The 27,998-nt window shown below is 57.5% G+C and overlaps 3 protein-coding genes across 5 annotated transcripts in view; 1 reads left to right on the forward strand and 2 right to left on the reverse strand.

Annotated features, from left to right (window-relative positions):
• UPF1 (UPF1 RNA helicase and ATPase) overlaps positions 1-9,527 on the forward strand; it is a 33,612-nt gene extending 24,085 nt beyond the window's left edge. For 2 of the 3 annotated variants that reach the window (XM_081075875.1, XM_081075876.1), the window contains exons 16-24: positions 2,331-2,448; positions 2,740-2,896; positions 3,526-3,668; positions 4,602-4,776; positions 5,171-5,252; positions 6,343-6,504; positions 6,593-6,810; positions 7,116-7,238; positions 7,798-9,527. In XM_081075875.1, the coding sequence (XP_080932001.1) occupies positions 2,331-2,448; positions 2,740-2,896; positions 3,526-3,668; positions 4,602-4,776; positions 5,171-5,252; positions 6,343-6,504; positions 6,593-6,810; positions 7,116-7,235 (1,175 nt within the window). In that variant the 3' untranslated portion in view covers positions 7,236-7,238; positions 7,798-9,527. The remainder of the gene's footprint in view (positions 1-2,330; positions 2,449-2,739; positions 2,897-3,525; positions 3,669-4,601; positions 4,777-5,170; positions 5,253-6,342; positions 6,505-6,592; positions 6,811-7,115; positions 7,239-7,797) is intronic. The other variant, XR_013995071.1, reaches the window with a different exon arrangement.
• Positions 9,528-9,778: 251 nt separating this feature from the next.
• Positions 9,779-11,766, reverse strand: GDF1 (growth differentiation factor 1). Its single transcript, XM_081075877.1, has 2 exons — positions 11,293-11,766; positions 9,779-10,700 (listed from the first exon to the last, which is right to left on the reverse strand). The coding sequence occupies exons 1-2, from the start codon at positions 11,615-11,617 to the stop codon at positions 9,910-9,912; spliced, it is 1,116 nt and encodes a 371-aa protein (XP_080932003.1). The 5' UTR covers positions 11,618-11,766; the 3' UTR covers positions 9,779-9,909.
• Positions 11,743-27,998, reverse strand: CERS1 (ceramide synthase 1). Its single transcript, XM_081075878.1, has 7 exons — positions 27,685-27,998; positions 25,271-25,430; positions 21,350-21,530; positions 19,645-19,806; positions 19,031-19,178; positions 18,688-18,797; positions 11,743-11,934 (listed from the first exon to the last, which is right to left on the reverse strand). Exons 1-7 carry the CDS (start codon positions 27,931-27,933, stop codon positions 11,892-11,894), a joined length of 1,053 nt encoding a protein of 350 aa, XP_080932004.1. The 5' UTR covers positions 27,934-27,998; the 3' UTR covers positions 11,743-11,891.

Raw genomic sequence — 27,998 nt, forward strand, 5'->3', positions numbered from 1 at the left:
TAGGTGCAGGGGGCACCTCGGAGAGGCACGATGTCAGCAGGACATCGTGTCCACTTGGGAGTGTAGGTGCCTCGGGGCGTGGGCATAGTCACGAAGTCACTGACGAACACTCACGCTCAGAGCGCGTCATGCAGCCCAAGGAACAGGCAGTTCTCAGAGCCCGGGCCCTGGGGTCTACAAGATGGGGGTAGGGTGGGGCGAGACTCCTTTCCTAGTGACACCCAGGCGGCGTGTGACCTTCACTACTGACACGCACTGATGGTACAGAAGCAGCAGCGCTGGAGGCCAGTGGGGCCTCGCACAGATCTGGACGGTGCCACCAGACTGCTCCACAGTTGGCGGCAAGTGGCATTCTAAGTGTATGTCCGTGCGACACTGGTGGGCGTGCAAGGTGCTTGAACGAAGGGCTCACAGACATACCGGTTGTTCAGATGGCGGGTATTGGGCAGCTGTTTTCCTGAAAACCAAGCTTGTGGCTTCAAGGAAAACAACTGACTATTAATCACCAGTGATAAAATCTGAGGAGTCAGTGAAAATTAGTATTTCAGAAAACTCACGCCCCCTGGCATGAGCTGACCGAGTGTCCCCGTTGCTGAGTGGTTTTTCTGATGCGATCATGGTAGCGACAGCGTCTGTGAGGGGAGTCAGTAGGTACTTCTCATCCCCGCGGCCAGCAAGAATGTTGCAAAGTCACTCGGGTCACAGGCAGTCCCGAGTGCAGGGCTGAGTAGAAAGGCTCTTGTCACGGATCTCCAGGGTGCCTCCCATGCCTGTAAAGGCTATAAAATGTGTCACTGGCTCCCGGGACACAGTGTGCAGTGGCAGATCCCAGTGAGCCAGATCGCATACACAGCGAGTTGCACAGATTGACTAAGTTTACATTTTAATGGAAAATAGTGGTACTTTTCTGTTTAAAAAAAATTTTTTAAGTTAACATGTAATGGGCTTATTTTTTTTTTTCTCTTCTTTTTACAATGGGCTTCTTTCTAAATGAAGTAATAGACATAAATTTTCAGGTTTTAAAATACAGTGAATATCAGTAGGTAACGAAGTTTTTTTGACTTCTCAACTCTTCAGAGTGTAAAGGGGCTCTGAGACCAGCGTTGGAGGGCCACTCATTTAGTGTGTCATTCGCTCCAGCGGCCATGTTGGCCTTGTCTCGTCCCACTTAATAGATAAGGCCAGGACTGCACAGCTGCCGTCCTGGGTGGGCCTGTGGGAGATGCCATGACTGCTGTCACCACGGCACTTAGAAGGCTGCTGGTCCATCAGGCGGAGGCCAGGCCACGAGGAGCTCTTTTGTGATTCACTGACACGGTTGGCACTTCTGGGAAAGCCACTACTTAGCGCTGGTTTAGAACTGACGGTGGTTCATTGCTGTGGCATCAGTGCCCAGCGCATAGATACTATGTTTCCCTGAAAATAAGACCTAGCCAATGAGCTCTAATGCGTCTTTGGGAGCAAAAATTTATATAAGACCCGGTCTTATATAATATAAGACCGGGTATAATATAATGCCGGGTCTTACATTAATTTTTGCTCCCAAAGACGCATTAGAGCTGATTGTCTAGGTCTTATTTTGGGGGAAGCACGGTCCCCAATTGTGTATTTTTAAAATTCTTTACTAAAGTGTAAAGAAGTACCCAAACCTTAGTGACTTTTCACTAAATGAACATAGCTGTGTACAGAACCTCACCAGCCCCCAGGAGCCCCGTCAGCCTTGAAGTGACCCCAGGGTGGTGCTGGTGCCCACCCACACCCACCGACAAGGGTGTCCTGACAGCTGTGGCAGGAGTGTTTACACCACAGAATTTGGCAGGTGCTATAGACCAGCCCCAACCCCAGTGGGTGGTTAAACCTTTGCCAGCAGCCCCTGGGCTAACGGGCCACCTCACTCAACGGCCTCTGTCCCTTGTTTGAATGATACAGACGAACGATGGGCTGTTGGGATGCAGAAATACTGGTTTTCTCACACTCCTCTGTCGGTTACACGCAACTCTTCCAGTCTGGACTGTGACAGGACATGTTGCTCAACAGTGTCTTCTACAAAAGCTGGTTGTAGGGGCTTCTGTGTCCTGTGAGGACAGTAGTAAAACTTCTAGAAGGAAACAATATCTTCGTGACCCTGGCGTGGGCAAAGTTTCCTTGAACAGGTCGCAGAAAGCACTGACCAGTGAGACGTGTTCAGGGAGAGAGCAGCTCTGTCCCTGAAGCACAGTTGTGTGCACACGTTCGCTCAGTCCTGCCCGGTTGGGCAGGTAACCCGCTTGGGTGGCCTCTGGCTGCGCTTCTGTCATGAGAAGTATTGACTCTTCCCTCCCTGATGGCAGCGGATCGTGTGAAGAAAGGGTTTGACTTCCAGTGGCCCCAACCTGATAAGCCGATGTTCTTCTACGTGACCCAGGGCCAGGAGGAGATCGCCAGCTCGGGTACCTCCTACCTGAACAGGTAAGCAGGGGCTCGCCCACCCCAGCAGCTGGCGTCAGTGGCAGCCTGGCCAAGCAGTTGGTTAATGGGGAGAGCTGACACTGCCCGCCTCACCCCATTTTGTTCAGGCTCCTCAACCCACAGCATGTTCCCTTCTCTCTTGTCAGTGTGGTTGTCATGTTGAGAGTTTCTGTGCCCAAGCAGGTGTGCTCTGCCGAGGGCACAGCTGCCCTTGTGCCTCCCACAGCCTCGGGCCTCAGCTCTCGGGAGCCCACAGTTGCAGCCCAGGAACTGAACGCTTGGTTTCCGTAGGACGGAGGCAGCAAACGTGGAGAAGATCACCACGAAGCTGTTAAAGGCGGGCGCCAAGCCAGACCAGATCGGCATCATCACGCCGTACGAGGGCCAGCGCTCCTACCTGGTGCAGTACATGCAGTTCAGCGGCTCCCTGCACACCAAGCTCTACCAGGTGCGTGCCAGGCCCCTACCAGGCCGACCTGACCTCCTGGCTGCAAGGGTCGCGTGTGCATGTTACCCGTGCTTCCGCCCGAGTCCTGCACCTCTATTCCAACGATCGGGAACGTGGGCCACTGTTCATGCGTAAAAGTGTTTTTCTCAAGATAGTTTTCAGAGCAAAACTGAAAACAGCTCCAGCATTGACCAGTAGGGGTACGGTTCGTGCCGCTGCGTGGGGGATGTTCTATGGTCGTGACAACTCTGTCCCGTCCTAGGTCAACACCTGGGTAAGATGTCCAGGTGTATCTGTCAGGAGGGTGATGGGCAGCCTCCTGACGGTTATTTCTGTAGTTATTTCTCCACGTAGAAATGAACCAAATGCAAGCTAACGACTCTGATGACGACACGCGCTTTCTGTTCTGTTAACTGGGAAACATCTCAGGTTTTCTGACGAGTCTGTTATGCTTTTCTTATTGGGACACATTACAGAGATTAAATAAACGAAGTAGGAAGGCAGGGAGAGAGGGGCTGGGGGTCAGGGCTGCTTGCTGGGGTTTGATGGTGCGTTTGGCCACGCTTTAGGCAGCCTAGGAGTCCTTGAGGGCAGCCTGCTGGCTCATGGGGACCATGTGTCTCCTGCAGGAGGTGGAAATTGCCAGTGTGGATGCGTTCCAGGGGCGCGAGAAAGACTTCATCATCCTTTCCTGCGTGCGGGCCAACGAGCACCAAGGCATCGGGTTTTTAAACGACCCCAGGCGGCTTAACGTGGCCCTGACCCGAGCACGGTACGTGGGCCTTGCCGGCAGCAGTTGCCTTTCTCCTGCCTCAGGGCCTTGCAGAGGAACTTTCCCTCGGGGACTGGTCCTCTGGTTACCAGTCCTCATGTCCCAGCTGCACCTTGGCTGGTGGCACAGGGTGTGGGAGGGGGGCTTCACCAGGGCCTGAGGTCCAAGGGCTACAGTAGCAATTTAAAAGGAAGGGCTCACCCACGAGTTGTCTTCGTTTCTCTGTCCTGTCGGTTTTCTGTGGCCTTGGTCTCACGGTCAATGTCATTCTCGGCTCTTCTGAGCTGAGATTCAGACCCAGCGGGGGAATGTGTCCCTGTTAAGTTGTTGAATTCACGAGTCTAATGTTTTGGTCCGTCTCCTTTTTGGCTCTGGGATGTAAGTGCTCTGAAACAGTGGTGACAGCAGAAGGGACCTGAGAACAAGGTGGTCGCTGTGCTGCCCCTGTGCCAGCGGGAGGTTGGGCTCACATTCCTGTCAGCTCCTTCCCCGTGCAGGGCACTTGGTTTTCATAGTTACCCTTCCTGTGGTCCGCTCTTGTTAGGTGGCCAGCATGGCGGGGCTGTCTCCCCAGCTGGGTGAGGGTGAGCACCCACAGAAGCTAGGCCAGACTTGGGTGTCAAGTTGTGTGTCAGGGTCCGCAAGGTGGCCCAGGAGGCCAGCTTGGTTGCAGCAAGGAGACTAGTCTCTGAGTCCACCTGCCCACAGAGGTGTTTTGTCATCTGAGCTCCTAGAAACCTGCCCCCAGATAAACTGAGTGTAGTGTGAAGAGCTTGCAGGGTGGCCCCCAGTGCCAGTCACTGGGCAGGGAGACTGAGGCCGGCCCCCAGGGACTTTGGACTGACGTTTTGAGTTTGGCCTCAGACTGTTCTGCATGGCATTGGCTCACTCTGCGGCCCGAAGCACTGTGCTCTTTGTACCCACCCCTTGCAGATACGGGGTCATCATTGTGGGCAACCCCAAAGCACTGTCCAAGCAGCCCCTCTGGAACCACCTGCTGAACTACTACAAGGAGCAGAAGGTGCTGGTGGAGGGGCCCCTGAACAACCTGCGGGAGAGCCTCATGCAGTTCAGCAAGCCCCGGAAGCTGGTCAACACCATCAACCCTGTGAGCGCTGGCCGTGGGTGGGGGGAGGACAGGGCCAGGGCCCCTTTGTCCTCGAGCCCACGCTCTGGCACGCGGCTGGAAGCGATGGCCAATGTGGCCTGTGGCGAGTGTGCACGTGTCAGTGTGTGCGCAGGAACGGTGCGTGCTGGCCTGTGTGTGCGGAGCCCTGCACACCAGCGTCCTCAGGCCTTTCTGGCCTGGGGCTTCTAGGTCTGCTAAGTCCTGGGTGCGTCTAGGAATCGGACACGGGCAGTCAGGAAACCTTGTAAACCTGGGGTGCTCTGGGGAGCTCAGTGCTGCTTAAGCCGAAGCCAGAGATCAAATGTTGAGCATCAGAGATCGATTGGTTGTTTAAAAAGGAGTGGGATTCCTCACCTACTTAAACCCTCCGCAGGGAGCCCGCTTCATGACCACAGCCATGTATGATGCCCGGGAGGCCATCATCCCAGGATCCGTGTACGATCGGAGCAGCCAGGGTGAGTGTGCTCGGGGGGCATGTTGACCCTTCCCACGCCTGCACTGCCTCTGTCCACAGAGACTTGCCTGCTGAGTCGCTTCTCAGCTGCTCTTCTGAGATCAAAGAGTTGGTCTTTGGCAGTTTCTAAAAACAAGGTGTTTTAAATAACACAGCTCTAACACAGCTCTTCCTGTTGTCCCGGTGCCCCAGCCTACCCTGTACTCCCCTTCTCAGTGGGAGGTCACACTCGCAGCTCCTCCAGGCCGTCAGGTTTCATTCTTCCTGAAGCCTCCACTTGCTCTGTCAGACTCAAAGTGGGGTGCATGTCCTCGTCTCCTGCGTGGGGGCTCTGTATCCTAAGGCTGAGCCTGGTTCCTGCTGCCTGAGCCAGTTTGTACACAGTTTCCGTTCATCCCCCGGGGACCCTTCCCCACTGCAGCCCCTGCAGAGGCTGTTAACGCGACCTGCTCGTGCTTTACCTTGGGCTTCGTTCCCTCGCGTGCTCGCCATCCATCCTGAGGGGATGTGGACCCCAGCCCCTCCTGTCACAGCCCCCTTTTCTTGACCCTGTATTCTGCTAGTCCCTGAGCTCAGATTGGAAATTGTGTTCTCTAACCACAAACCTCTCGCCTCCTCCAGTGAGTCACCGTGTAGCTGAAGGTGTTGGCAGCTCCTCTCTGAGTCCCCGGGGCCCGACCCGGAAGCCACACTCCAGGCGCTGGCCCCAGGGCCTTTGTCTTCAGTACATCCACTGGGCTAAGGAGTTTAGGCGTTCTCTTGCATTTTGCTGTGTGTATGGGACATAGGAACATATATTTTGGCACAAAAGGACGTGCTGTGTGGTGGTTCTCAATTTCTTGGGTCCCTGTAGCAGTGGTTCTCAGAATCCCCTGGAGAAATGAGTTTCATGGGCTCCAGACCCCAGCAGGTTGAGAGGGGGATGACTGTGAGAATCGGCAGCAGTCTGGTCTGCGGTGGGGCACCCCAAGAACCACAGGCAGAGCAGTGACAGACGGGACAACGTCCCACTGTGGGCAGAGCAGCTGACGAGGTGGGCAGCAGGTTCTCCGGGATCCCGTGGGGGACACGCCGTCCACCCTGTCTTGCAGGCCGGCCCTCCAACATGTACTTCCAGACCCATGACCAGCTCGGCATGATCAGCGCAGGGCCCAGCCACGTGGCTGCCATGAACATCCCGATCCCCTTCAACCTGGTCATGCCGCCCATGCCCCCCCCAGGGTACTTTGGACAGGCTAACGGGCCGGCTGCAGGTGAGCAAGCCCCCGGCCTCGGCACTCGCACTTGTCGGTGAGGCTCTGGCAGCCGTCAAGGACTGGACCCCTGGACGCTGTCTTTCAGGCCGGGGTACCCCAAAAGGCAAGACGGGTCGTGGCGGACGCCAGAAGAATCGCTTTGGGCTTCCTGGGCCCAACCAGACGAACCTGCCCAGCAGCCAGGCCAGCCAGGACGTGGCGTCCCAGCCTTTCTCACAGGGCGCCCTGACTCAGGGCTACATCTCCATGAGCCAGCCTTCCCAGATGAGCCAGCCCGGCCTCTCCCAGCCCGAGCTGTCCCAGGTGAGCCAGCCCAGGGCGCCCTCCCCACGTATGCAAACTCCCCTGACACCCCAAACGACGTGGAAGGACGTGACTGTCCTCAGCAGTGAGACCCATCCCACCCGTGGCAGCGCCCTCCCAGTCCCAGGCAGCTGGTCTGGGTCACCTGTCTCTGGTGAGGTAATCCGTGTGCGTTTCCTGCTGCTCAGGCTTGAGGACCAGGTTTCCGGATTCTTCTCTGGGCTGGGGGGGCTGGACACGGAGCCAGTTCACGAGGCTGCGCGGACGTGTGACTGGCGGCTCATCTTCCCAACCATGTCTTTCAGGACAGTTACCTTGGCGATGAGTTTAAGTCCCAGATCGATGTTGCGCTGTCACAAGATTCCACATACCAGGGGGAGAGGGCCTACCAGCACGGCGGAGTCACGGGGCTGTCCCAGTACTAGAAGGCAAGCCCACCCCCCGGGGGGCGTCACCAGGTCCTGCACTTGTGGGAACACTCAGAACACACGGTGGGAGTCTCCAGTCCCCAAGGGGCCAGCTTGTCCTGTGACCTAGCACTTCAGGTCCCTGTGCCTCTGAGAAAGGCGGATGTGGGGGCCCATAGCCCCCCGGTGGGCAGGGAGGAGGACATACCCTTTGCCCTGACTGGCAGCTCACGAGGGTGATGGAGGTTCCAGTCCCAGGTGCGCAGGGCGCTTCTGCCAGAGGTGCCTCTAGGTGCCTGTGAGAGCCCTGCTGTGCGGTGCCCAGCTGTGTGCCGAGGAAGTGGGGTTCCGGTGCTGCCGAAGGAGGTGCCAGTGTTAACAGCACGGACTCTAGCCTTAGCCCTCAGCAGCCTTCTTCCCCTGGGTGGGGAGTCACTGGTCTGGGGCTGTCCAGCACCAGAGGTCCCTTTTCACAGGTGAAGATACAGGTGCACCTTGGGGTGCGGAGAAAGCCCCTTGCCTTTCAGGTGCCGGCCGGGTTCCCGTGTGACGGCCTCATGCCTACCCTCCCTTCCCACAGGTGGCGGCAGAAGAGCTAAGCTACGTGGCTTAGTCCATCAGCATCTTATTCTGGGTAATAAAAAATAAAAATCAATGGATACCTGTTTTCCACTGCTAAAACTGAAGCACCACTGTGAGCGACAGGAGAGGGAGAGGATCACCCGAGGGAGAGCAGCCCGAGGTAGCAAGTGCCCACTGCTGGCATCGCGGCGAGGAGACGAGAGGGAGCACGGAGCTGGGGCCGGCCCGCCCGTGAGCCCCGCAGCCGCTCGCCACGGAGGCCCGCTCGCCGCATCCACACCGGGTCTGCAACCAGGCGGAGGGAGGAAGACCCTCATCTCAGAGTAGCCCTTTCCTCTGTTCTTTCTTTCTTTTTCTCTTTTATTGAAAGGGGACTACGTTTTCGCAGGAACAGCCCGCGTTTCTGTGCTGAGCAGGCTCCTTGCAGGTGGCAGCTGTGCCGAGAGCCGTGCAGAGGCTCAGGTTTGTCACGCTGTCCGAGACCACGTGGTTACGCTGCCTGTGTTCTGAGAGGGTTTTCATTTAAAGAAAATACGGTATTTGGGGATTTTCTGTTTGTTTTTTAAAGATTCTTTCAAAGGAGTACTGAAAAATACTTTCCTGAGTTTCTCTCAGATCTTAGTGGTGGACCTGGGAGATGCAAGAAGCTTCCAGAAACAAAGTTTAAAGGAGCCACACAGCAAGGTTAGGATCAACACCTGTGACGTAATCATGGAGAGGAGGATTTTTGTTTTCAGTTTAGCTTCCAGTGGCTTCTCCCTGTGCGTCAGGGCAGTGAAGGGGCGCGGCCCCAGCCGATGGGCGGCTCCACGGTCCCTGCTGGACTCCAAGAAGCAAGGCGCTTCCCACGAGCAGCAGACGCGGCTCCCTGAGGGATCCTGGCAGGACTGACCGTGAGGACAGAGGGCAGGAAGGTGGCTGGTCACCGGCCGGTGGCTTCCCCAGAGCCTGTCCTGAGGAAGACGGCAGCCAAGAGGACCCTTCCCCAGGGACGCGCCCACAGCCGCTGTGGCTGTCAGACAAGCCGAGCACCCCGCTCCCCTTACGCTCCACCCCACTCCCACGTGTGGAGCCCCTCTACCTGTGGGCACAGCTTCGATGAGGTGGGGTGGTTTCTGCCTTTTTTGGAAAAGAAATGTTTCAGAAATAAGTTGGTTCTGTGCCGAAGGTGCTTGGAGGAGTTGGTCACCTCAGCTGGTACAGGGGTGTCGGCCTGGGTCTGTGTTCTGGAAGTCCTTGTGGCTGGGGCAGCCCCCCTCAGCTCCTTGCACAGCATGGGGGGGGGGTGTTAGTCTCTCTGGTGACCACCTCGGGGACCATCCCCTGCCTGCCCAGGCCTTAGTAACCTTGACCCCCAGCGTCCCCTGCCCATGTGCCCTTATCCCAAAGCCTCCAGATGCCAGCTGGTACATGGAGAAATGGGGACACACAGGCACCTTTCTTCTGGCAAGGCCTCTTATCCCATTGCTGTAGGGCTTTGGTCCCCTTCTTTGGACAGGCCACCTAGAGGCATCTGGCTTGGATAGGCTTCTGCTGTGCCCCTGTCCCCTGCCCCGTTCTTCCGGAGTGCGCTGCCTCTGTGCTGTTGGCTTTGTTCACCTTCTAGCAGCAGTTACTCTGAGTTTTCCAAATCAAGGAGCGTCTGTACCAAGGCAATGTCACTTCTGATTTTTGGTCAATTTGTTTTAAGCTCTTTTGTCACCAATAAAATCTTAAACAACTCTTGCATTCACGGGGCTGGATAAACTGCAGGGCGTTGAGAGCCCTTGGTCTGGGGGCCTGGCTGGTTCGGGGACTCGGCCGCCTCTAGGGCAAAGCTGAGACGCGCTGGATCTGCACGGGGAGCTGGAGAGGGCACCTCCACCCCTCGGGTGAACAGCGCTTGGGCCTGCCAAGAAATGGGGAGCAGCTCCCAGGGTGCCCCGGCGTGCACGACTGCCTGGAGATGGGGCTGTAAGGGCAGATGGCCTCACTGTAGCCCCCCCGCCGCCCCTTTCCGCACCACCCATAGGATGGATACAGCCGTTTCCTCCCTCAGCCCCAGGTGACAAGACCCAGACAGCAGCTTGGACCACGCAGTGTTTATTGGGCTCCGCTCCCGTGGGTGACGTCAGCGGCAGCCGCACTCGTCCACCACCATGTCCTCGTAGTGCCGCAGGACCACGTTGTCGCTGTTGTCAAAGAAGAGTACGGAGATAGGCGACAGGCGTGCGGGCACACAGCAGGGCAGGCCGGCGGCGCTGGGGGCGGCCGAGTGCATGAGCGCGCGCAGCACAGCGTGGTTGAGTGCGGGTGGCCCGCCGGGCCCCGGCATCGTGGCGGGCAGGGAGCACTGGCCCTGGCAGTAGTTGGCGAGGAAGCCACGCGGCGCGATGACCCAGCGGTGCCAGCCCACCTCGCGGAAACTCACGTAGAGCCGCCGCGCGCGACACGCGCTGCTAGGGCCACCGCCCACCGCGGGCTCGGCCTCGCGCCGCGGCCGGGCCAGGGGGTGGCACAGGCGTGGGTCGAGGGTCACCAGCAACAGCGAGGCCTCGGCCAGGCGCGCGCAGGCGCCCGGGGCCCGGGGACGCAGCGCCAGTGCCAGGCGGAGGCCGCGCGGCGCCGAGGCGTTCCGGGCCCAGGCGGCGCCCAGCAGCTCCGCGCGCACCGGCGTTTCCAGGGCAGCCACCGCCTGGCGGAGCAGCACCGGGCCCACGCCCACGCCCTCGACCGCCCGCGCCACGCGCAGCTCCCAGCCGCCCCCCGCACCAGCTCTGGCTTCCGCCGCCTCGAAGCGCAGCTCCAGGCGGGCCCGGCTTGGGAGCTCGGCGGCTTCCACGGCTGACAGATCGAAGACGACGGTCCACTCCGGGCACTGCCCCGCGGCCGAGGTGGGCTCCGGCCTCCGGGCGCGCGCACCTGCGGAGGCAGGGAGAGCTCGGCTCGCGCTGTCCCCCCTCGGGGCCCGCCCGCGCGAGACGTCTCGGTTGTGGCCCCGAGGAGGTGAGTGCCTGGGGCTGAGGGCGCAACCATCTGTTTTAAGGCGTCAAATGGTGTGAAGGAAGGGGAGGGATGGAGTGGGGGCGGGGCATCGTTTGCCAGGAAGAGACGTGCCCAATGCAGGGTGGCCTGCCTGTGTCGGGGACTCAGGCAGGGGACAGAGATGAGCGAATGCCTGGGGCCGGCTGGGATGCGATGCTGGGCCCGAGGGCCCGGGGCGGGCGGGGGGGGGGCGATTGTAGGAAGACTTCAAACGGTGTGAAGCAGCAGTGAGGGGAGTGGGGGCAGGGCTTCAGCTGCAAGCAGGGGTCCTTGCCCGGTGCAAGGCTGCCTGACCTTGTTGCCACTCCCCCGGGACCCCGCAGGTGTCCTCGGGGAGGAGCGGATGGAATGCAGGGCCCCAGATGGCTTGTGGGCCGGACGGGGCGGGTGGGTACCCTCGGTGCTGCTGGAGGTTCGTGGCGGGCTGGCGCGCCCAGGGGTCTCGGCCTCCCAGACCCACACTACTCACCGCGGTCTGGGATGTGGCGCACGATGTTTCCGGCGACCCCCAGCTCCTCCACGTGGCACGGTCGCAGGGTGGCCCCTGGAGGCGTCCATCGCAGTTTCGCCTTGGCCTCCTGGGGGTCCCGGCGGCGGAACAGGCGCCACATGAGGGGGGGCACAGGCCTGGCCTTTGGGGCTCCCTGGGGCGCGTCGCGCAGCCCAAGAGCCTGGAGCAGAGCGGCGGCGGGGCCCGGTGCCATGCGGGCGCGGGCCGGGAGCGGCGCGGGTAGCAGCAGGGCCAGGAGGAGGGGAAGGACGTGGTGGCCGGGACGGCGGAGCGACGGAAGCATCCTCCTGGCAGGCAGCGGCCGGACGAGTGCTCAGGGATCCGGGTCTGGGCGGGGTCAGGGTCCTGTGGGGAGTGGCCGCGGTCCTGATGCTGGGCAGGGACCGACCCCGGGGCAGGTTCTCAGGGGTGCGGGGCAGGGGTCCCAGGAGTGGCCAGGGCCCTGGAGGGGCGGAGCTGGACGGGTCAGGTTCGGAGGTGGGGGAGCGGCGTGGCTGTCCCATGCTGCGAGGTTGGGCGGGGCTGAGTCCTGGGTGACCCCGCGGGAGTCGAGGAGTTCAGATGCGTTTATCCTTCACCAAGCCGTTCCTCAGCGGCTTCCTGGGGGCCAAAACCGGGCCCGGGTTAGCCTGGGGGCCCCACGACTCTGCATACCCTCTGTCCCACCCGCCCTGCCCTCCTCATCCCTTTTCCCAGCCTGGCTGCTCCGCCCCCACAATTAAACCCTCCTCTCCCCTTCCCCCTTCCTTCCCACCCTGGGCCCCCCGCAGCTGCTGGAGAGCAAACGCCAACTACCCACCTCCGCCTGACATAACCCCACGCCTCAACCTGGATCAACCCTGCACTTTATCCTGCCCCTCTCCCTGGGAGGCAGAACCGGCCAGAGGCCCCTGCCACCCGCCCAGGAAGGCTCACCTGCTCCAGTGGCCCTAGCTGGCTCACAGCCCCACCAGGACAGGCTTCCCTGCCCTTCCATTCTCCATCCACTGTCCTGTCTATACCGCGGCAGCCCATACTTGCCTTCCTTGGTTTCAAAACAAGTTACACAAATTTTAAAACCCAACTCAATATGCGGTGTCCAGCTGAACATCCCAAAGAAAGGCCTCTAACTTCTAAACAATATGCATGGTTTGCCTGTTTCACACTTGTACAAAGATGTCTGCAATTTTCCAGAAACACAACTCTTTGACATCACTCCCGTGCACACTACTGTCCCTCATAATTTCCATTTTCCCTGCAAGTCTCTGGGATTCTGATGGGGAGGGGCCCTGTGTGCCAGGGGTCTGCCCAGGCCCGTGTGACTGGACCTGACTGGGTTCTGCCCTGGCTCCTCACTGCCTGAGCCAAAGTTCAGAGTCGTATCCTGTTTGGCTGGCAGGTGCCCGGATGGCATCTCACTGCAGCCTAAAGTCAATGGCCATTGGCCACTCCTGTTCCCACTTAACGGAAACTCTACACTGTGGTACACAGTGTACCGGTCTCTGTAGTAGTGGGTTCTACAGTCTAGTTTACACACAATTTTACTCTTTGTGAGCCAGTAATATATATGGTCACATTATCTAGATATCAGAAAGCGTAGAAAACCCCGTGGGCCAGAGCCATTCCTGGGGTGTAGCCTCACACAGACAACTAGCAGACACCTTTTACATAATGACATAGACTTTCCTGGAGAAGATCGTCTCGGTCACTTTAATTCATCCTTTCCTTGGGCTGGAGCCACTGGTTGTCCTTTCTGGGAGCACGCATCTCATCTCATCTCGCTGCTTTTCCCTGGGTCACTGCTCGTTCTCCCGCTGCGGCTGCCGCCAGCAGGAGGCTGTTATCTGTGAGGATGTAGATAAGACCTATGCGGACCTCCATGTGTCCTTTGTCTTCTGGCTTTGCCTGTCTGTCCTTTAGATGAAGCAGAGGCAGCTTCCTGACTTTCTGACTCTTCTCATACATACGTAGTTCAATCGCTAGACAACCCAATGTCTCACATTGGCTCCAGTTGGCGTTCAGGGCTTCCACTTCTGCACTGACATCTTTGATCCGTAGGAGTTTGCCCTGGGGCTGAGGCGAGAGAATCTCCAGATGGCCACCAAGTGTCCCACTGTGTTCCAACAGTGCTTCCTTCCCTCCTGGTGACCGTTATTATTTGCTCAAGTGTGATGGATTCCGTTCTGTTCCCTCATTTTTAATTCCTGTGCTTTTATAGTTGAGTTGAATGCCTTCAGAATCGGTACCACCACCCTGTGCCCTTTTATCAGAGCTTTCCTGGTGAGTCTGGATTGTGTTAGCACAAGTTTCCACGTGTCCCTCTCCCCTCATAAACAGTGTTAGTATTTTTTCGGGGTGGGGGTGGGGAGGAGGTGGGAATAGTCTCTCTATGATATCAGAAGTCTACTTTTTGTTTCAGTGCACCACTGTGGGGAAAAAGAATGGGGTGAGGGAGAAGGTGGAGGGAGACGAGGACAGGCGGCGACGCCGGAGGGATTCTGGATGTTTCCTGGAGGATGAGGGGAGGGGGCGAGGGGGCTTCCTGAGGTTTCCCAAGGTTTTCTCCCTGAGTGGCCATCAACTGCGATGGACAAATGTTCAGGAGAGGTCGTTTGGGGTGGGGTTGGGGGTTTGGGATCTTTTAGAAAAGTGGTGTTCCTCTTAGAATGTGAAGCAGACACTGGAGACAGAATGGCACTGAGGAGAACTGTGATCGGGAGAGGAACTTGGAAGTCGGGGTGTTTTCAGTGGGAGGGCCCTGGGAGGCTGGTGGGGAGCAGGACGCACCAGGTGGGGCAAAGGACATCAAGAAGTGGGGAGCAGACTGCTGGTTGCATGAGGGGGCACTGGGTTAGGTGCAGGGGTTTCTTTCGGGGGTGATGGAAAGGTTCTAAAACTGACTGGTGATGGTTGTACAACTCTGAGTGGACTAAACACATTGAATTCAACAAGGAAAATGGGCAAGTTATGTGATGTGTGAATTCTGTAAAATTCAGTAAAACTGTTATAAAAGAAACAAAGAAGGGAAGGTGACCCCGGGTTTAGCACTAAGGAGGCTTCAGTGAAGCCAGACAGACGTGGTCTCAGGAGGTGTTGGGGAGCGGACCCTGGAGTGGGGTGCATGTGAGAACAGAGGGAAAGGGAGAGTTCTTCTGTAAGGGAGGGAAAGAAGCTGGCGGGGCTGGCGCAGAAGGGGGGAGAGAGAGGGTCTCTCCTTGATCAGAACATCCTGAGCAGGCAGGAGGGTGGATGTGCCTGGCCCTGGCCAGTGGCCTCAGAGGGAGATGGACCGTCCACTGAAGTGGCCATCCTGCCACTCCTCTTTTGTTGAGGACACGGAGGCCAGGTTGTCATGCATCCATCAAGGGGATGGATGACGGTGACAGCAGTTGGTGGCAGAGGAGAAGGAAGGGAGAGGCAAGGGAGAGCAGGCATGCGCACACTGCTTGGGTATTGCCAAGGAGCGCCTGGCTCATGTTGGCACTGCAGTGTGAGCGTGATGTACGGATCGCAGATCTTTAGAGATGGGGCAGCGTCGGAGAACTGGACGTACAAAGCAGTGAGGTGTCATCGGGGGGGTCAGCAGACCCAGAATGGGGTGAGGGTCCCTTGGGGGCTAGTAGTCCTGGCGGCCCCTCAGAGGACCATGCGCTTCAGACCAAGGTGCTGGGTCATGATCAGGGCACAGGGGCCAGCCCAGGGGCTGAACTGGTCCCAGAAGGTGGTCTATCAGATGACCAGCGGCCCTGTTGTGGGGATGACCAGGAGAGAAAACAGAGGGCTAAGCAGGAGTGAAGACGGGGTAGGGCGAGGGCGGGACTGCTGCTACTTGTTCTATGGTTTGTTTCTCCTGAATTATTTGCAAGTGGTCTTTCAGTCATCATTTTCTTACGGAATTTTCGTCTACATGGTCTGCGTGATCCTGGTTCTGAGCAATTGCGGTTACCCCTGTGGCTTGGTGTGGTCAATTCTGAGAAATGTTCCTGTTTAAAAACACCTGTTCACCCTGCTTCTGAGCTGCTGGCTGAGGTGCACAAAGCATGGACCGCGTCTCCCTGGTCCCGTCTACCCAAAGGTCAAGGCTGCACCACGTGCAACGTTCCACGTCAAGTTCTCTTCCTCTCTGGTATTTTTAAAAAACCCAGACTCATAACTGTCATGATTACTCATGTATGTTTATTTGGATGCCTACTTGAGAGTCTACCCTTGTATTTTGCATTACTTATGCTGCTTTTTCTAACCTTCCTTTTTTGCACTTATTTTGTTGTACCTGTTTTTTATTCCATTCTCTACACCCTGGGAGTATTAACATAAGTAGCTAATATAGCCTAAAGGCAATAATCCCAAACCTCTTGCAAAATGCAAAGCCCTCAGTTCTGTTTCGGTATTGAATACTTCCGTTCTAATTTTTTTCTCTCAAATTAGGCATTTAAAATGTTTACCCGATTATGTGTCACTTTTTCTTATGATCTGCCTCTTGAGAGAGCTTTCCTGTTTTCTGACATATAACTTTCTTAGTTTTTGTTCCTGTGGGTGTCCTGTCCCTTGTCTTTAAAATTGTGTACTAAATTCCTGGTTGCTTGTTACTTTACTTCAGTACTTGAGGTGATACTTTACTCCAGAGTGTCTAGCGTCTCTTGTTATTGTTAGTCTGTCATTGTTTCATAGGTCATCTCCCCTTTTCTGTGGCTGTTTTGCATTTCCATGATGATGTGTTTGGGACATGGGTGCCTTTTTATTCATCCTGCTTATGATTGATGTCAATTCCTGGAAAATTCTCAGCACATCTTCTCATATTGTCTGTCCACACTTGTCTCCTGTTAGAACTCAGCTAGACCTGGTCATTCTTAGAATTCTAGCTGCCAGTTTCCATCTGTTTTTGCTGCATTCTGAGTAGTTTCTTCACAGCTCTCAATTTACTGATTCTCTCTTCAGCTGTATCTAATCATGTGAGCCTTAACAGCGGTAGTAGGTTGAATGGTGGTCTCTGAAAAGGTCCTAATTTCTGGAACCTGTGAATGTGACTTTATTTGGTAAAAGGATCTTTGCAGGTGTATTAAGTAAAGGAATTTAAGACAGAAAAGCCGGACAGAGGCAGAAATCAGAGTGATGCAGCCCCAAGCCAAGGAACATCTGGAGTCCCAGAAACTGGAAGAGACAGAAGGATTCTCCCCAGGAGCCTTCAGAGGGAGTGTGGCCCTGCCAACACCTTGATTTCAGGCTTTTGGTCTCCAGAACTGTGAGAAAATCAATTTCTGTTGTTTTAAGTCTGTGCTACTTTGTTACGGCAGCCCCAGGAGAGTAATACAACAGCCAGTGCTGTTTTTGACAGTCTCTCATGCCTTTTATTTTTTAAATAAACTTTTTATTTTAGAATACTTTTAGATTTGTAGAAATGTTGCAAAGATAGTACAGAGAGCTCTGGTGTAACCCTCACCAGCTTCCCGAATGTTAACATCCTACATCTCCATAGTGCATTAGTCACCCTGAAGAAACCAACGCTGGGACCATGCTATGAACCAAACTTCAGACTTTATTTGGATTTCCCCCGTTTTTCCACGGCTGTCCTTTTTCTGGCCCAGGATTCCACATTGCATTCAGTTCTCTGATCTGGGACAGGTCCTCAGTCTCCTTGGTTTCCATGACTTGACAGTTTTGAGGCATCCTGACCACCCCATTTTTATACCCAACTGGGCTAACTCTAGCTGTCCTTGGGGAATCGAGTTCTGCTTCTGGTGCTCATGGGATTGGTCATGGCACCATTTCCCCTGACGTCATTTCTGTTCAGAGTTTACACTCTGCCATCCTAGTGGGAATGCTGGTGGGGTGCCAGGCCCCCAACTCACATTCTGGCTGGATATTCTTGGGGAGACAGAGGAGGGAGAACCAGGCGGGGCTGGGGGTAGGGCCTTGGGCTCTGCATTTACAAGGACTCTCCACCAGGAGTTCACTGTTCTACAGCAGGAAGAGCTTTCCGATTTTTAGATTTGGCCAAGCAGGTACCTCCCTTGCCCTGCCCTGGAGTTGTCTGAGCCACCACTGCTTCTGGACGCCTTTGAGGGTCAGTCAGACTCCTTGCAGAGACCTTACTGATCTCTTGGCAGAATTCCCGACTCATGTTCCCCGGAAATCTATGGTCAAACATCTCTCAAATCAGACTCCTACCCGCCTCCAGCAGCACACTCAGCCCTGCGTAAATGGCAGCTCGAGCCGGAAGTCTTGGGTGGTCTTTGATTCTTTTATTTCAATTGTGCCTACATCCAAAGCAAGTCTGGTTTGTTCTACAACAGAGTTGGGATCTGACCACTGGGGCAACCTCCCCTGCTGCCCAGCCCACTCGTCCGTGATCCCCACACACCTGCCTGATCCCTCCCTACCCTGCTGAAGACTTTTTGGCCTGGGCACACCCTATCCATAGTCCCGTGTTGGTGAGTGGAAAGTGCTTCTCTTTATTTGACCTGGCCTTCAGAGCCCTCCCTTGATCCCACTCTCTGCCCTGGCAGTGCCCCATTTCTCTGCACCCCTTGTCCTGCTTTACAAAGAGTTTTAAATCTCTGCCCCTCTCATCCTCCTCACTGCCTATCCTGACCCATCTCATTAAGCTCTGAGCTCACAGCTTCACCACAACCACCTTTTCCAGGTCAGTCACTGATGGCCCCCCAGAGGCCAAATCAGCTCTGCTCGGTCAGCACCTCGACCTCCTACCTGCTCAAACACACCGCACATTAATTCTGGGTCACTGCATACCCTCGACCCTGCTGGTCACCAAACCCTGCCTCCATTCACTCCTGGGGCCCCTGCAGGCCAGGGGCTTCAGATACCATCTGGCTCACATGGGGGCCTGGTGAGTCCTAAGGGCCCTGCCTCGAGGCCCCTTTTTCTCTCCTTCCCCAGGACTCCCACCTGCGCTGGACTGGGTCCGAGGCCCCAGCCCCATCTCCTGCTTGGGTAGCCAGTGGGCCAGGGAGCATCAGCATGAGCAGAAGGTGGGCTCTCTGGGCCCCCAGTGGAATGCCCTCCTCCCCACCTCCCCTGCCACACACGGAGAGGTTTCCCTCCGGCCTGACCAACGACTGCTCCTCACTCACGGGGCCCTCGCTTGCCCACTCCGGCCACACCAGTCCCTGGGCTTGGCCCTCACTGCTCCACGACGACACCTGAAACCTGCCCTCACTGTCCGTGCTTGTGTCATCTCACTCTGTCACTACGTCCTCCGTGCCTTTACTGCAGTCTCGGTTTGGACGGAGGCTCCGGAGGCAGCATTCGCTCTGGCCTCATCTGCTGCTGTGTCTCCAGGGCCCGCCCACAGAGCGCGCTCAGACTGACAGGCGTGGCGAAAGGAAGGACCTGGGGTGGCGGCCCCTCCACACTCACTCAGCTTTGCTGGGCTTGGGGCTCGGGGCCTCTGCTGCGTCATATTCCCGCACATCCTTCAGCTCGCGCACCTGGCCTGTCAGCACCTTGGCAGCAAAAGCCACGATGTACTGTGGGAGGGGAAGGCACGGGTGAGAAAAGAAGCTTCCTCGACCACGCTGCCCTCCTGATGGCGGTTCGCTTCTGCCACGGGCTGTTTGCCTGCGCTGTCCCCCATGCCTAGCGTGCCCCTCCCCGTGCCTGCGAAGGGCCTGCATCTGGACCACCGGTCACGGGCGGGGACGAGGGCAGGACCGATGGCTGAGAAGGTGGGTGGGTGAGGCGCTGTGAGAAGCCCACTTACCAGGAACCAGTAAAGGTTCATGAGAGTGAGAAGCAGCAGGAGTGTGTTGAAGAAGAAGTAGAAGGGAATGTCAGGCACCGAGCGCAGGCTGCAGTGGCATGTGGCGTACAGGACCTTGAGCGGGAACCAGTAGAGGCGGAACCAGAACCTGTTGCGGGGAGGAACAGGTAGGGGAGGCTGTCGCATCTGGACTCATCTGTTCCTGCTCATTCCCACCCAGCCTTGTCCCGTTGCCCCAATTTTGTTTGCCCCTGCCCATCTATCTCCATTCCCGTTGTCCTTTCCTGCCCAACCAGGCTCCTTCACCACTCACTCCATTCATCGCCATCGTTTCCCTGCGAGGCCCGCCCCTTCTATAAACCCACCTGCTTTCTTACCTGGCTCGACCTCCTTTCCGGCCTGATCAGCCTTCCCGCAAGCCCCGCCTCCTTCCGACTGGCCCTGCCCCTCCCACAGGCCCGCCTTCTTCCCCGCATAGCCCCGCCCACGCTCGCCCAGTCCCCGCCTCCTGCCCAGCCCACCGGGTCTCCGACTGGCCCTGCCCCTTCCCTCCTGGCCCCACCTCCTCCCCCGCCTGGCCCGCCCCCATCTCTGCCCCTGCTCCGCAGGCTCACCAGCTGAGGCTGAAGCTGAGGCAGCCCAGGTCTGCAGCCAGGGCGTGCAGTGGGTGGTGGGAGCCTCCACGGGACTTAAAGTAGACATTGAGCTTGGTGAATTCCAGCTGTACATCGCTGATGTCATGCAGGAAGAGCACCAGAATGCCTACATTGTGGTACCTGGGAGGGAAGCGGGGAAGGACAGCAGAGAGGGGAGGTCACACTGGGGACCCCCGCTCTGCACGGAGGCCCCCAACATAGGTCCCTGGGCCGCGTCTTGCCGACGACCCCTCAGAGCCATCCTCCCTGGCCAATCTGCCCTGCCCATCCCGGCGCCCGGCCAGATCAGGGCAGCACGCAGGCTGTACTCACCCAATGGCAGCCCCACTTAGGCCCTCACCCTCACTGTCCCCAAGTGGCCCAGGAGCTTCCCTGAAAGCTCCTTCTCTCGTCCTTCCTCATTTTCACACTCTCTGGCCCTCACAGGCCTGGGTCATTCTGTATCCAGATTGCCCACAAGCTCACCAGCACCCCCAGGTGTGTATGATTAACGAACTTCACTGAGAGCTGCAGATGCCTAGGAAAGGCAGCCTCCCCACGAGTCTAAAGAAGACGGAAGCCGTTTCTCCATCCCTCCCCAGCATCCCCCCTCCCGCTGCTTGGGCCAAGAAGCCTAAATTCAGTCTAGATGGGGCTGTGGTTCTCTCTCACTATGTTTCTGCCCCACCCGGTCCTACTACCCCCGGCCCTTTGCACATGCTGTTCCCAGCGCCCAACATGCACCTCCCTGGTGATCATGGAGTTTTCCTTCTGCTCTTTTCAGTCTTTGCTCACCTGTCATTCCAGACCACCCCACCTAAACCTTACCACCCCTGCCGTCCTTATCTGGCGACTTGATTTTTCTCCATAGTTATCACCTTCAAACAAATGGTTAACTTCTTTTCTTTCGTTTTCCTTTTTTTGGGGACAGGGTATTATCATCTGATTCTACCCTCTAAAGCAGTGCTGTCTAATAGAATTTTCTAGGATGACAGGAATGTTCTAAACCTGCATTGTCCAATATGGGAGCCACCAGCCACACGTAGCCAGTGAGCAGCTAAAATGTGGTTGGTGTGGCTGAGGAACAAAATATGTGATTTTATTTAAGTTTAATTAAAGTTGAATTAGCCACCTGTGGCCAGCAGCTACTGTACTGGAGGCTGCAGCTAGAGCAGCAAGTCCAAGGGGAACAGGACGTGAGTGCAGATGTCATTTTAGACAATCTATCAGCCACTCAAAAAACTGAGTAGAGAGGAATTAAAATTAATTTTAATAATGTATTCTAATTAACTCAGTATAGCCAAAATATTGTAATTTCAACATGTAATGGCTGTAACAAAGGCACCGGCAAGATGGTCGCAGTCCTTTGCCTTCGAAACTGGGGGGGATTTCACACAATCAGCAGGCCATGGTTTGGATGGGCTCCATCTGAACGGCTCAGTGGCCACATGGGCTCTAAAATGCCAGCATTTGTCTGTTGTGTTCATGGCTGTGCCCCCAGCAGGAAACACTTGTATGTGACTTGGCCCAGGCGGGGTTGGAGGGGGATGGATGGGGTGGGGGCTCCATCTATTTCATCCCATCCCTCTGGAACCTTCCTGGAACCCCCCCCTTGGACATGCCCCCACCCCCCACCGGCCTCCCACCCTTGCTCAGCCAGTGCCCTCTGCCCTCCTGGACTCACCGGAAGGCATAGGAGGAGACAATGAGGAGCAGGGTGACCACGTGGTGAACGAGCATGACGACCGAGTCCTTGCGCCAGGAGTCCATGTACAGCGTGGCATAGATGGAATGGCCGTAGAAGCTTCCCTGCAGCAGGTAGGCGGCTGCGATGTCCCCTGGCACCGCCATGCCTGGTGTCCAGTCTGCGGAGAGCCAGACCGTGCCACCAGGAAACTGCAGAGCCTCCAGGACCCCCCAAGCAGCCCCCTGTGCCCTCACACTGGGCATGCACCCTTCCCACGCTGGGGCAGGCCGAGAGTCCGGCGGGGGTACTGGCCACTGCGTTTCCATCCCCAGTTCTCTACTGTTACTGTTTTAACAAGATTTTTATTAAAATATAGCTGACATACAGTATTATATTATTTGCTGGGGCACACCATAGTTATTCAGCATTTATATACATACAGAAGTGCTCACCACAATAAGTCCAGCAGCCGCCTGACACCGCACAAACTGTCACAATATTATTGGCTATATCCCCTACATCTATCTACCCATTATTTTTTATGAATAGGGGTTATTTTTCAGAATAGTTTAGATTTATAGAAAAGGATGCTCCTAGCCTTGAAACCAGTCCCTTGCAGGACTTCTGACTCTGCTCCGCTGCCCTTCCCATCTTCCGTCTCTGTCGAGCCAGCTGGGATGCCCGTCCCGGGGACCCTACTCCCAGCAAATCCCCCCCTGCTGCCCACTCGCTGGTGCGGGCAGAGTGGCTGAGGCGGAGGTCACAGACCCACCAATGCCAAGCATTTTGGGCTCTCCCCAGGCAGGCTCCCTTACCCCTCCTCTCCTCCTGGCATTTGCACCCACCCTCACTCAGGCTTCACCCCTTCCTGGCAATACCAACCCCCCCACCTCTCACCTCTGCCCATCAGCAGGGCCAAGGGCTCTGCCTGTTGACCTGGAACTCTCTGGACTGTGCCCCACCCCTGCCTCGGTGACGTGGAGCCCCCCTCATGCCCCACTGGCTCTGCTGTTCCCTGGATACGTCCCGTGCCCCTGCAGCATATGTGCCCTGGTCCTGCAACCGAGATCCACTCGGACCCCGACCTGGGTGCCCCTCTTTGGTCCACACCTCCGCTCACTCCCCTGGCCCCCACGACTCCTACCCTGGTCCAGGCTCCACTGTGTCACACCCAGTGCTGCCCCAGCTCCTTCCGGCCTCCGAGTATGTTCCCAACTGCCCCTTCTCCCCACAGCAGCCTACGTGGCTGTGAATACGCAGATCCGGGGACCCAGCAATTCCACTCCGAGGTGTGTGCCCAAGGGAACTGACAACAGGGACTCCAACGGATACTTGTACCCCCGTCTCCACAGCAGCACTAGTCCCAGTAGCCAAAAGGTGGAAAGCAACCCAGAGAGCCATCACTAAATGAAGGGTAAACAACATGCGGCCCATCCACACAATGGAGTATTACTCAGCCACAAACAAAAACGCAGACACGCACTGCAATGGGCATGAACCTTGGAAACGTGATGCTACGGTTTCAGAAAGAAGCCAGACACAAATGGTCACATAAACTTGCTTAACCATGTTTAAGTTCAGTGGCACGAAGCACGTTCACACTGTTGTGTAACCATCCCCACCATAGCTCTTTTCACGTTGTAGAACTGAAACTGTCCCCATGAAACACTCACTTGCCCTCGGCCACCCTCAGCCCCTGGCACCATCTATGAATCTGCCTGCTCTAGGGACCTCACATAAGTGGACTCACAATATTTGCCTTTTTGGGACTGGCTAAAATGGTTAATTTTATATTATGAACATTTTACTTAATTTAAAACATGCAAAACTCCCCACATGTCAGATCTCATCTCCTCCCATTTTGACATGTCCAGGGGTTCCCCAAAGCTCGACAGCAAAACTCACACTTCTAGCTGGGCCCTCCCTCAAGTTTCGTCCTCAGCTGCACCTGTTGTCTGGGAATGCTGCAGTCAGTGGAGCCCTCCTTCACCCCCCCATTACACGCACCGGCCAGGTGCCTCTGTCCCTCTTTAGAAAGAAGGCACTCAGAGCCGGCTGTGGAAACATGACACCAGATGTTCCACCTATCGTACTAGCAATACTTACCGGGCTGAGCCTTCCTCCTCCAGCCTCAGACCCCAGATCTGGGGCAGGGGGAAAAGGGGTGCATGGCAGTTGAGACTTTGTCCCTCCGTGCACACTGGGGGGCCGGGCTCTGTGCTGCACCTCCAGCCTCCTCTCCACACACGTCCCACCTGCTGCTCTGGACGCTCCACATCACCCCACTTCTCCCCGGCCTCATCACCCTCCCCCACCTCCAGGACCAGCTCTTGGGCTTCCCAAACCCAGCTCCTCGTATCCTCCAGACCTGCCCCACTGAGGGGCGCCAGACCCTGGCGTCGTACCCATCCTCCTCTCACACCCACCTCTGGTTTGGTGGCAAATCCCATCAGCTCTGCCTTCAAAACATTTCTCAAATCAGCCACTTGTCCCCTCTGCACGATCCTGGTTGGAGCCCTCTCACTTCTGGTTCCTACCCTCAGCCCCCTGCTCTGCTCACAGATCCCCCCATTCTCATGAGTACCCCCACTGCCCGCCCGCCCTCCTCGCCCCCAGCCCTGGCCAGGCAAGCTCTCTGCTCTGGGTCTGCCAGGAGTGTTTCCTATCTGCTCCAGGCTCCTCTAGCTCCCCAATCAAAAGTCACCTTTGGTGGGGCCATCCCCCAATTGCTGTTGAAAATGCCCCCCCCCCTCACAGACATCCCATATCCCCCCCTCTCTCCTCACCCAAGTTTTCTCATCAGCACGTATCACTGTTAACAGATTTTGTATTTCACTGTCAGGGCTTTCTCTGATCTGCTCACAGTTGTGTCAGCACAGAGCCTGGTACACAGTCAGTGCTCAATAAATGAGCATGCAAAGAAACAGCTAACTCTCAAGCATGGTATTGTATCAAAATTTATAAGAGGTCAGAGGCAACACCATGCCTGAAATTTTAAGAGTTCAATATAGTTCATTTACATAAAACAAAATTGAATGACAGCCAGAACCGCCCCTCTAGAAATTTACCACGTGGCAAATGTCTGAGGCAAAATGGCCATGTGGGCAGCATGGTCCCATGAAGATAGGTGCCCAGTAAACCCAGCGCTTGTCACCAGGACCCTGCAGTGCAGGGCCTCCATGCCCAGCCCTCCAATGGTGCCCCCAGGAGCCCTTTCAGGCTTTTTGCGTCACATGGCAGGAAGCACATCCATGGTACACAACCTGGGTGGTCAGCACAGGAACAGGGGTGCCTGATCCCCTATCACAGGCCTTGTTTTCTATACTGGCCTGCCCATTGGTGATAGAGGACACTGCTGTCACCTCCTGCTCACCCCACGCAGAGCTCAGGCCTCGACCACCCCCACATCTAATCCAATTCACGAATGCAGTCACTTCTCACCATCCTCATGCCTGCCAAGCTGGTCCAAACTACATTGGTCCCTTGCCTCTCCCCTGGGCCCTGCAACACTCCTCAACCAAGACTCTCCTGTCTCCACATGGCAGCCAGAGGAAGCTTTTTATAATCCACAAACCATCCCATTTAGAATTAAGCTAAAACTCCTGCCACCCTCCTCTTGGTCTCACACACCAAGCTTGTGCGTGCCCCAGGGCCTTTGCAAATCCTGTCTACATGTGATGTTCCTGACACCTTTAGTGCTCATCTGGGCCCACACAAGGGGTCACCTCCTCCAGAACACCTCCCCACGTCCTCATAGGGCCAGGTGCCCCCTTCCCTGCTCCTAGAGCCCCTTCATCACCCTGGTCTGGGGCAGACATCTGTTATGGGATGGCTGATGAATGTCAGCTCCTCTGTGTACCTTTCTCCTTGGTGTTTAAAGCAGAACCCCCTGCCCCCACACCCCATCAGGGCCCCTACCGTAGAAGACGGAGGGTGGGTCATGAAAGAAGGGGTAGTCGGTGCCAAAGAGCAGGTAGGCACTGTAGCTCCAGGCGCCCAGGTAAAAGAGGAACTTCCAAGCGCTCTCAGGCATCTTAGCGGCATCTCTAGGCTGGAGGCGGCACCGCTTCGCCAGGGGCTGTGGGTGAGGAGGGGGGTGGACATCAGCACAGGGGGCTTCTCTTTCTGGGTGGAGAGACCAAGGTCCAGGGACTCCCTGGGCTGGGCAGTGTTCGGGGGGGGGGGGGCTGGCCCAATACCCGCAGCCGCCTGGAGTAACCAGAGCCCACGTGTGCCTGCCAAGGGCTAAACTTAGTGCCCAGCTGTCCAGCCATGGTGTGCATAGGGGACTGAGGTGAGGGGGACCTGAGGGAAACATGAAGGCCAGTAGGGGGACACGTTGGCATAAAGCAAGGGAGGGCAATGGGGTCTGCACAGGGGAGTCAGGGGGCTTGGGGGTCACGAGGAGCAGGGGGGTATGACAATGAGGAGATTAAAGAAATGATGTGGGAGGGGCTGTGGAGTGAACCTGTGAATAGAACGTGGAGGGGAACATGGGGACATATGGGGGAACTTGGGAGACTGGAACCCCAAGTGATCCTCATGGGGGAGAAACTTGAGGGGAAAGGGTGCCTCACAGGAGGAATGTGGAGAGACCGGGAGGAACAGGGCTGGAGAAGATGGGGTGGGTATTTGCGGGAGGACGTGGGAATGTGGGGGTACAAAGAAGAGAATGGGGCAGGGAAAGGACAGCACAGTGAGATGGGGTGACCTGAGGGAACATCAGGAAGGACATGAGAGAAGTGATGATATGCATTGTGAGGCACAGAATTACTTCAGGGGCCCAGCACCCCTGGAGTCCAGGGTGGGTCGGGGCCTCAAGTTCCCCAGGGGCGGGGCCCCAGAGCTGCCGGGCCAAGCCCCGCCGCCTTCCTAGAGGCTGAGGGGGCGGGAGCACCTCCAGTTGCCATGGAGACAGCCAGAGCCAGCTCCGGTAACCCCTGGCAACCAGGCTGCTGCCAAGATGAGCTTTGGAGGACTGGCAGCCCCTCCGCCCGTTTCTTGGGAAGGCGAGCCCCAAATTGGGGCGAGAGGCCCACCCGGGCTGGGGAGGGAGGGCCTAGGGCTAGAGCCCGACTTCCGTGGATTCCAAAAGTGAAGGGGCACGTGACTTTGCTGTCCCGCCATCCGGCTCCCTCAGGAACGCAGGGAGAAAGCCCGCTCTGTCCCGGAGGCCGCAGAGCGACCACATGCCCCTCCTGGGTTCTGGCCCTCACCATCCCGGACTCCCACTTCTCAGCTGGAAATTGGGAAGTTGAGGGAGCAATAAACCCCGAATTGGGACCAGGGTTGACTATGGAGGGGACCCTGACATGCCTGCCTCCGTCTCCCTGAGCAGGGTGACAGGAGGGGTCTCTTCCCCACGCGGGAGACACAGGGATGGGGGTGGGAACAATGGCAGCCAAACAATACCCTATCCCCAACTTAACAAGGGCCAGTCTCTTCCTGGCCAGCAGAGAAAGGCCCCTTTGTCAGCGCTGGGCGCTCTGTCCCTGCACTCCTGCCACCTCCAGCCAGACTGAAGCGGAGTGACCCCAGCTGGTCCACGGGGGAGTCGCAGCCGAGCGAGGGGCCCAAACGCCTTCCCAGCAGCTCCCACAGCTGACCCCTCCCCAAGGATGGGAGGGAGGCCAGGCGCCAATGTCACCACCACGGTCACTCTCCAGGCGGGGCGGTGGCCTCCCCAGGCTCGCTGGAAACTAGGCAATTCTGTCGCAGCCCCTTGGAGGTTGCACAGTTCGGCTTCCAAGACCGAGGCCCTGCCACCTCTCCAAGGATGCGACCACCAGCGTGGTGGGGGAGACCAGGCCTTTGCAGCCCTCGGTCGGAGGAGGGCGCTGACTCCAGACAGGCGTGCGGCAGCGGCCGGGAGCTCCGGCCGCTCCCCGGTAGCAGAGAACAGGCAGCCCGGCCGCCACGAGGAGCTGGGACCCCACTCCAGCTCGGGCTCTGAGGGGGGCTCCACATGGTCCGGAGGCCCCTAAGCGCAGAGCCCTCCCAAGCCAGGTCCTCCGCTCCTGTGACCCTGGCTCGGCCCACATTGACCGGAATGGGTCGTGTTCCGGTTACCTCAAACAAGAACATCCCACCCGTATCGGGGTCCCCACGTCGCGGGTTCCCTCCGGCCCGGCCACACCCCCGCATCCACCCCCATGCCCACTCCGCACTGACTGCAAGGGGCGCGCTGCGGCCCAGGACCCCGCGTCCCTTGCTCCTCCAGCCCGAGGCCCCCCACATTCAGCGATCCGGCCCGCAGAGACAGAAAGGGGCGCGCGGCGGCCCGGGGTCCCCCAGCCCGGGGCTCCCATATCCCGACCCCCAGCCGCACTGACCCGAAAGAGGCGCGCGGTGGCCGCGGAGCGCAGCGCCGTCCAGCCGAGCGCCCCGAGCGCCAGCAGAAGCAGCTCGGGAGGCGCCAGGTGCGCGTGCTCGGCCAGGCCGCGGCGCGCCAGCCCCCAGCCGCAGTCCGCACAGCCCCGCGCTGCCGCCAGCGCGCTGCCCCAGCCGCGCTGCACTAGCTGCGCGTAGCTCGGCATGGGCTCGGGCCCCGCCGGGCCCGCCACGGTCCCCGCCGCCGCCATGCCGCCCGCTCGCCGGCTGTCCCAGCCGCCTGCGCCTGCCCGCGGTGGCCGCCGGAGCCGCGCGC

Source organism: Rhinolophus hipposideros, assembly GCF_964194185.1.
Source record: "Rhinolophus hipposideros genome assembly, chromosome: 16".
Taxonomy (NCBI): Eukaryota; Metazoa; Chordata; class Mammalia; order Chiroptera; family Rhinolophidae; genus Rhinolophus; species Rhinolophus hipposideros.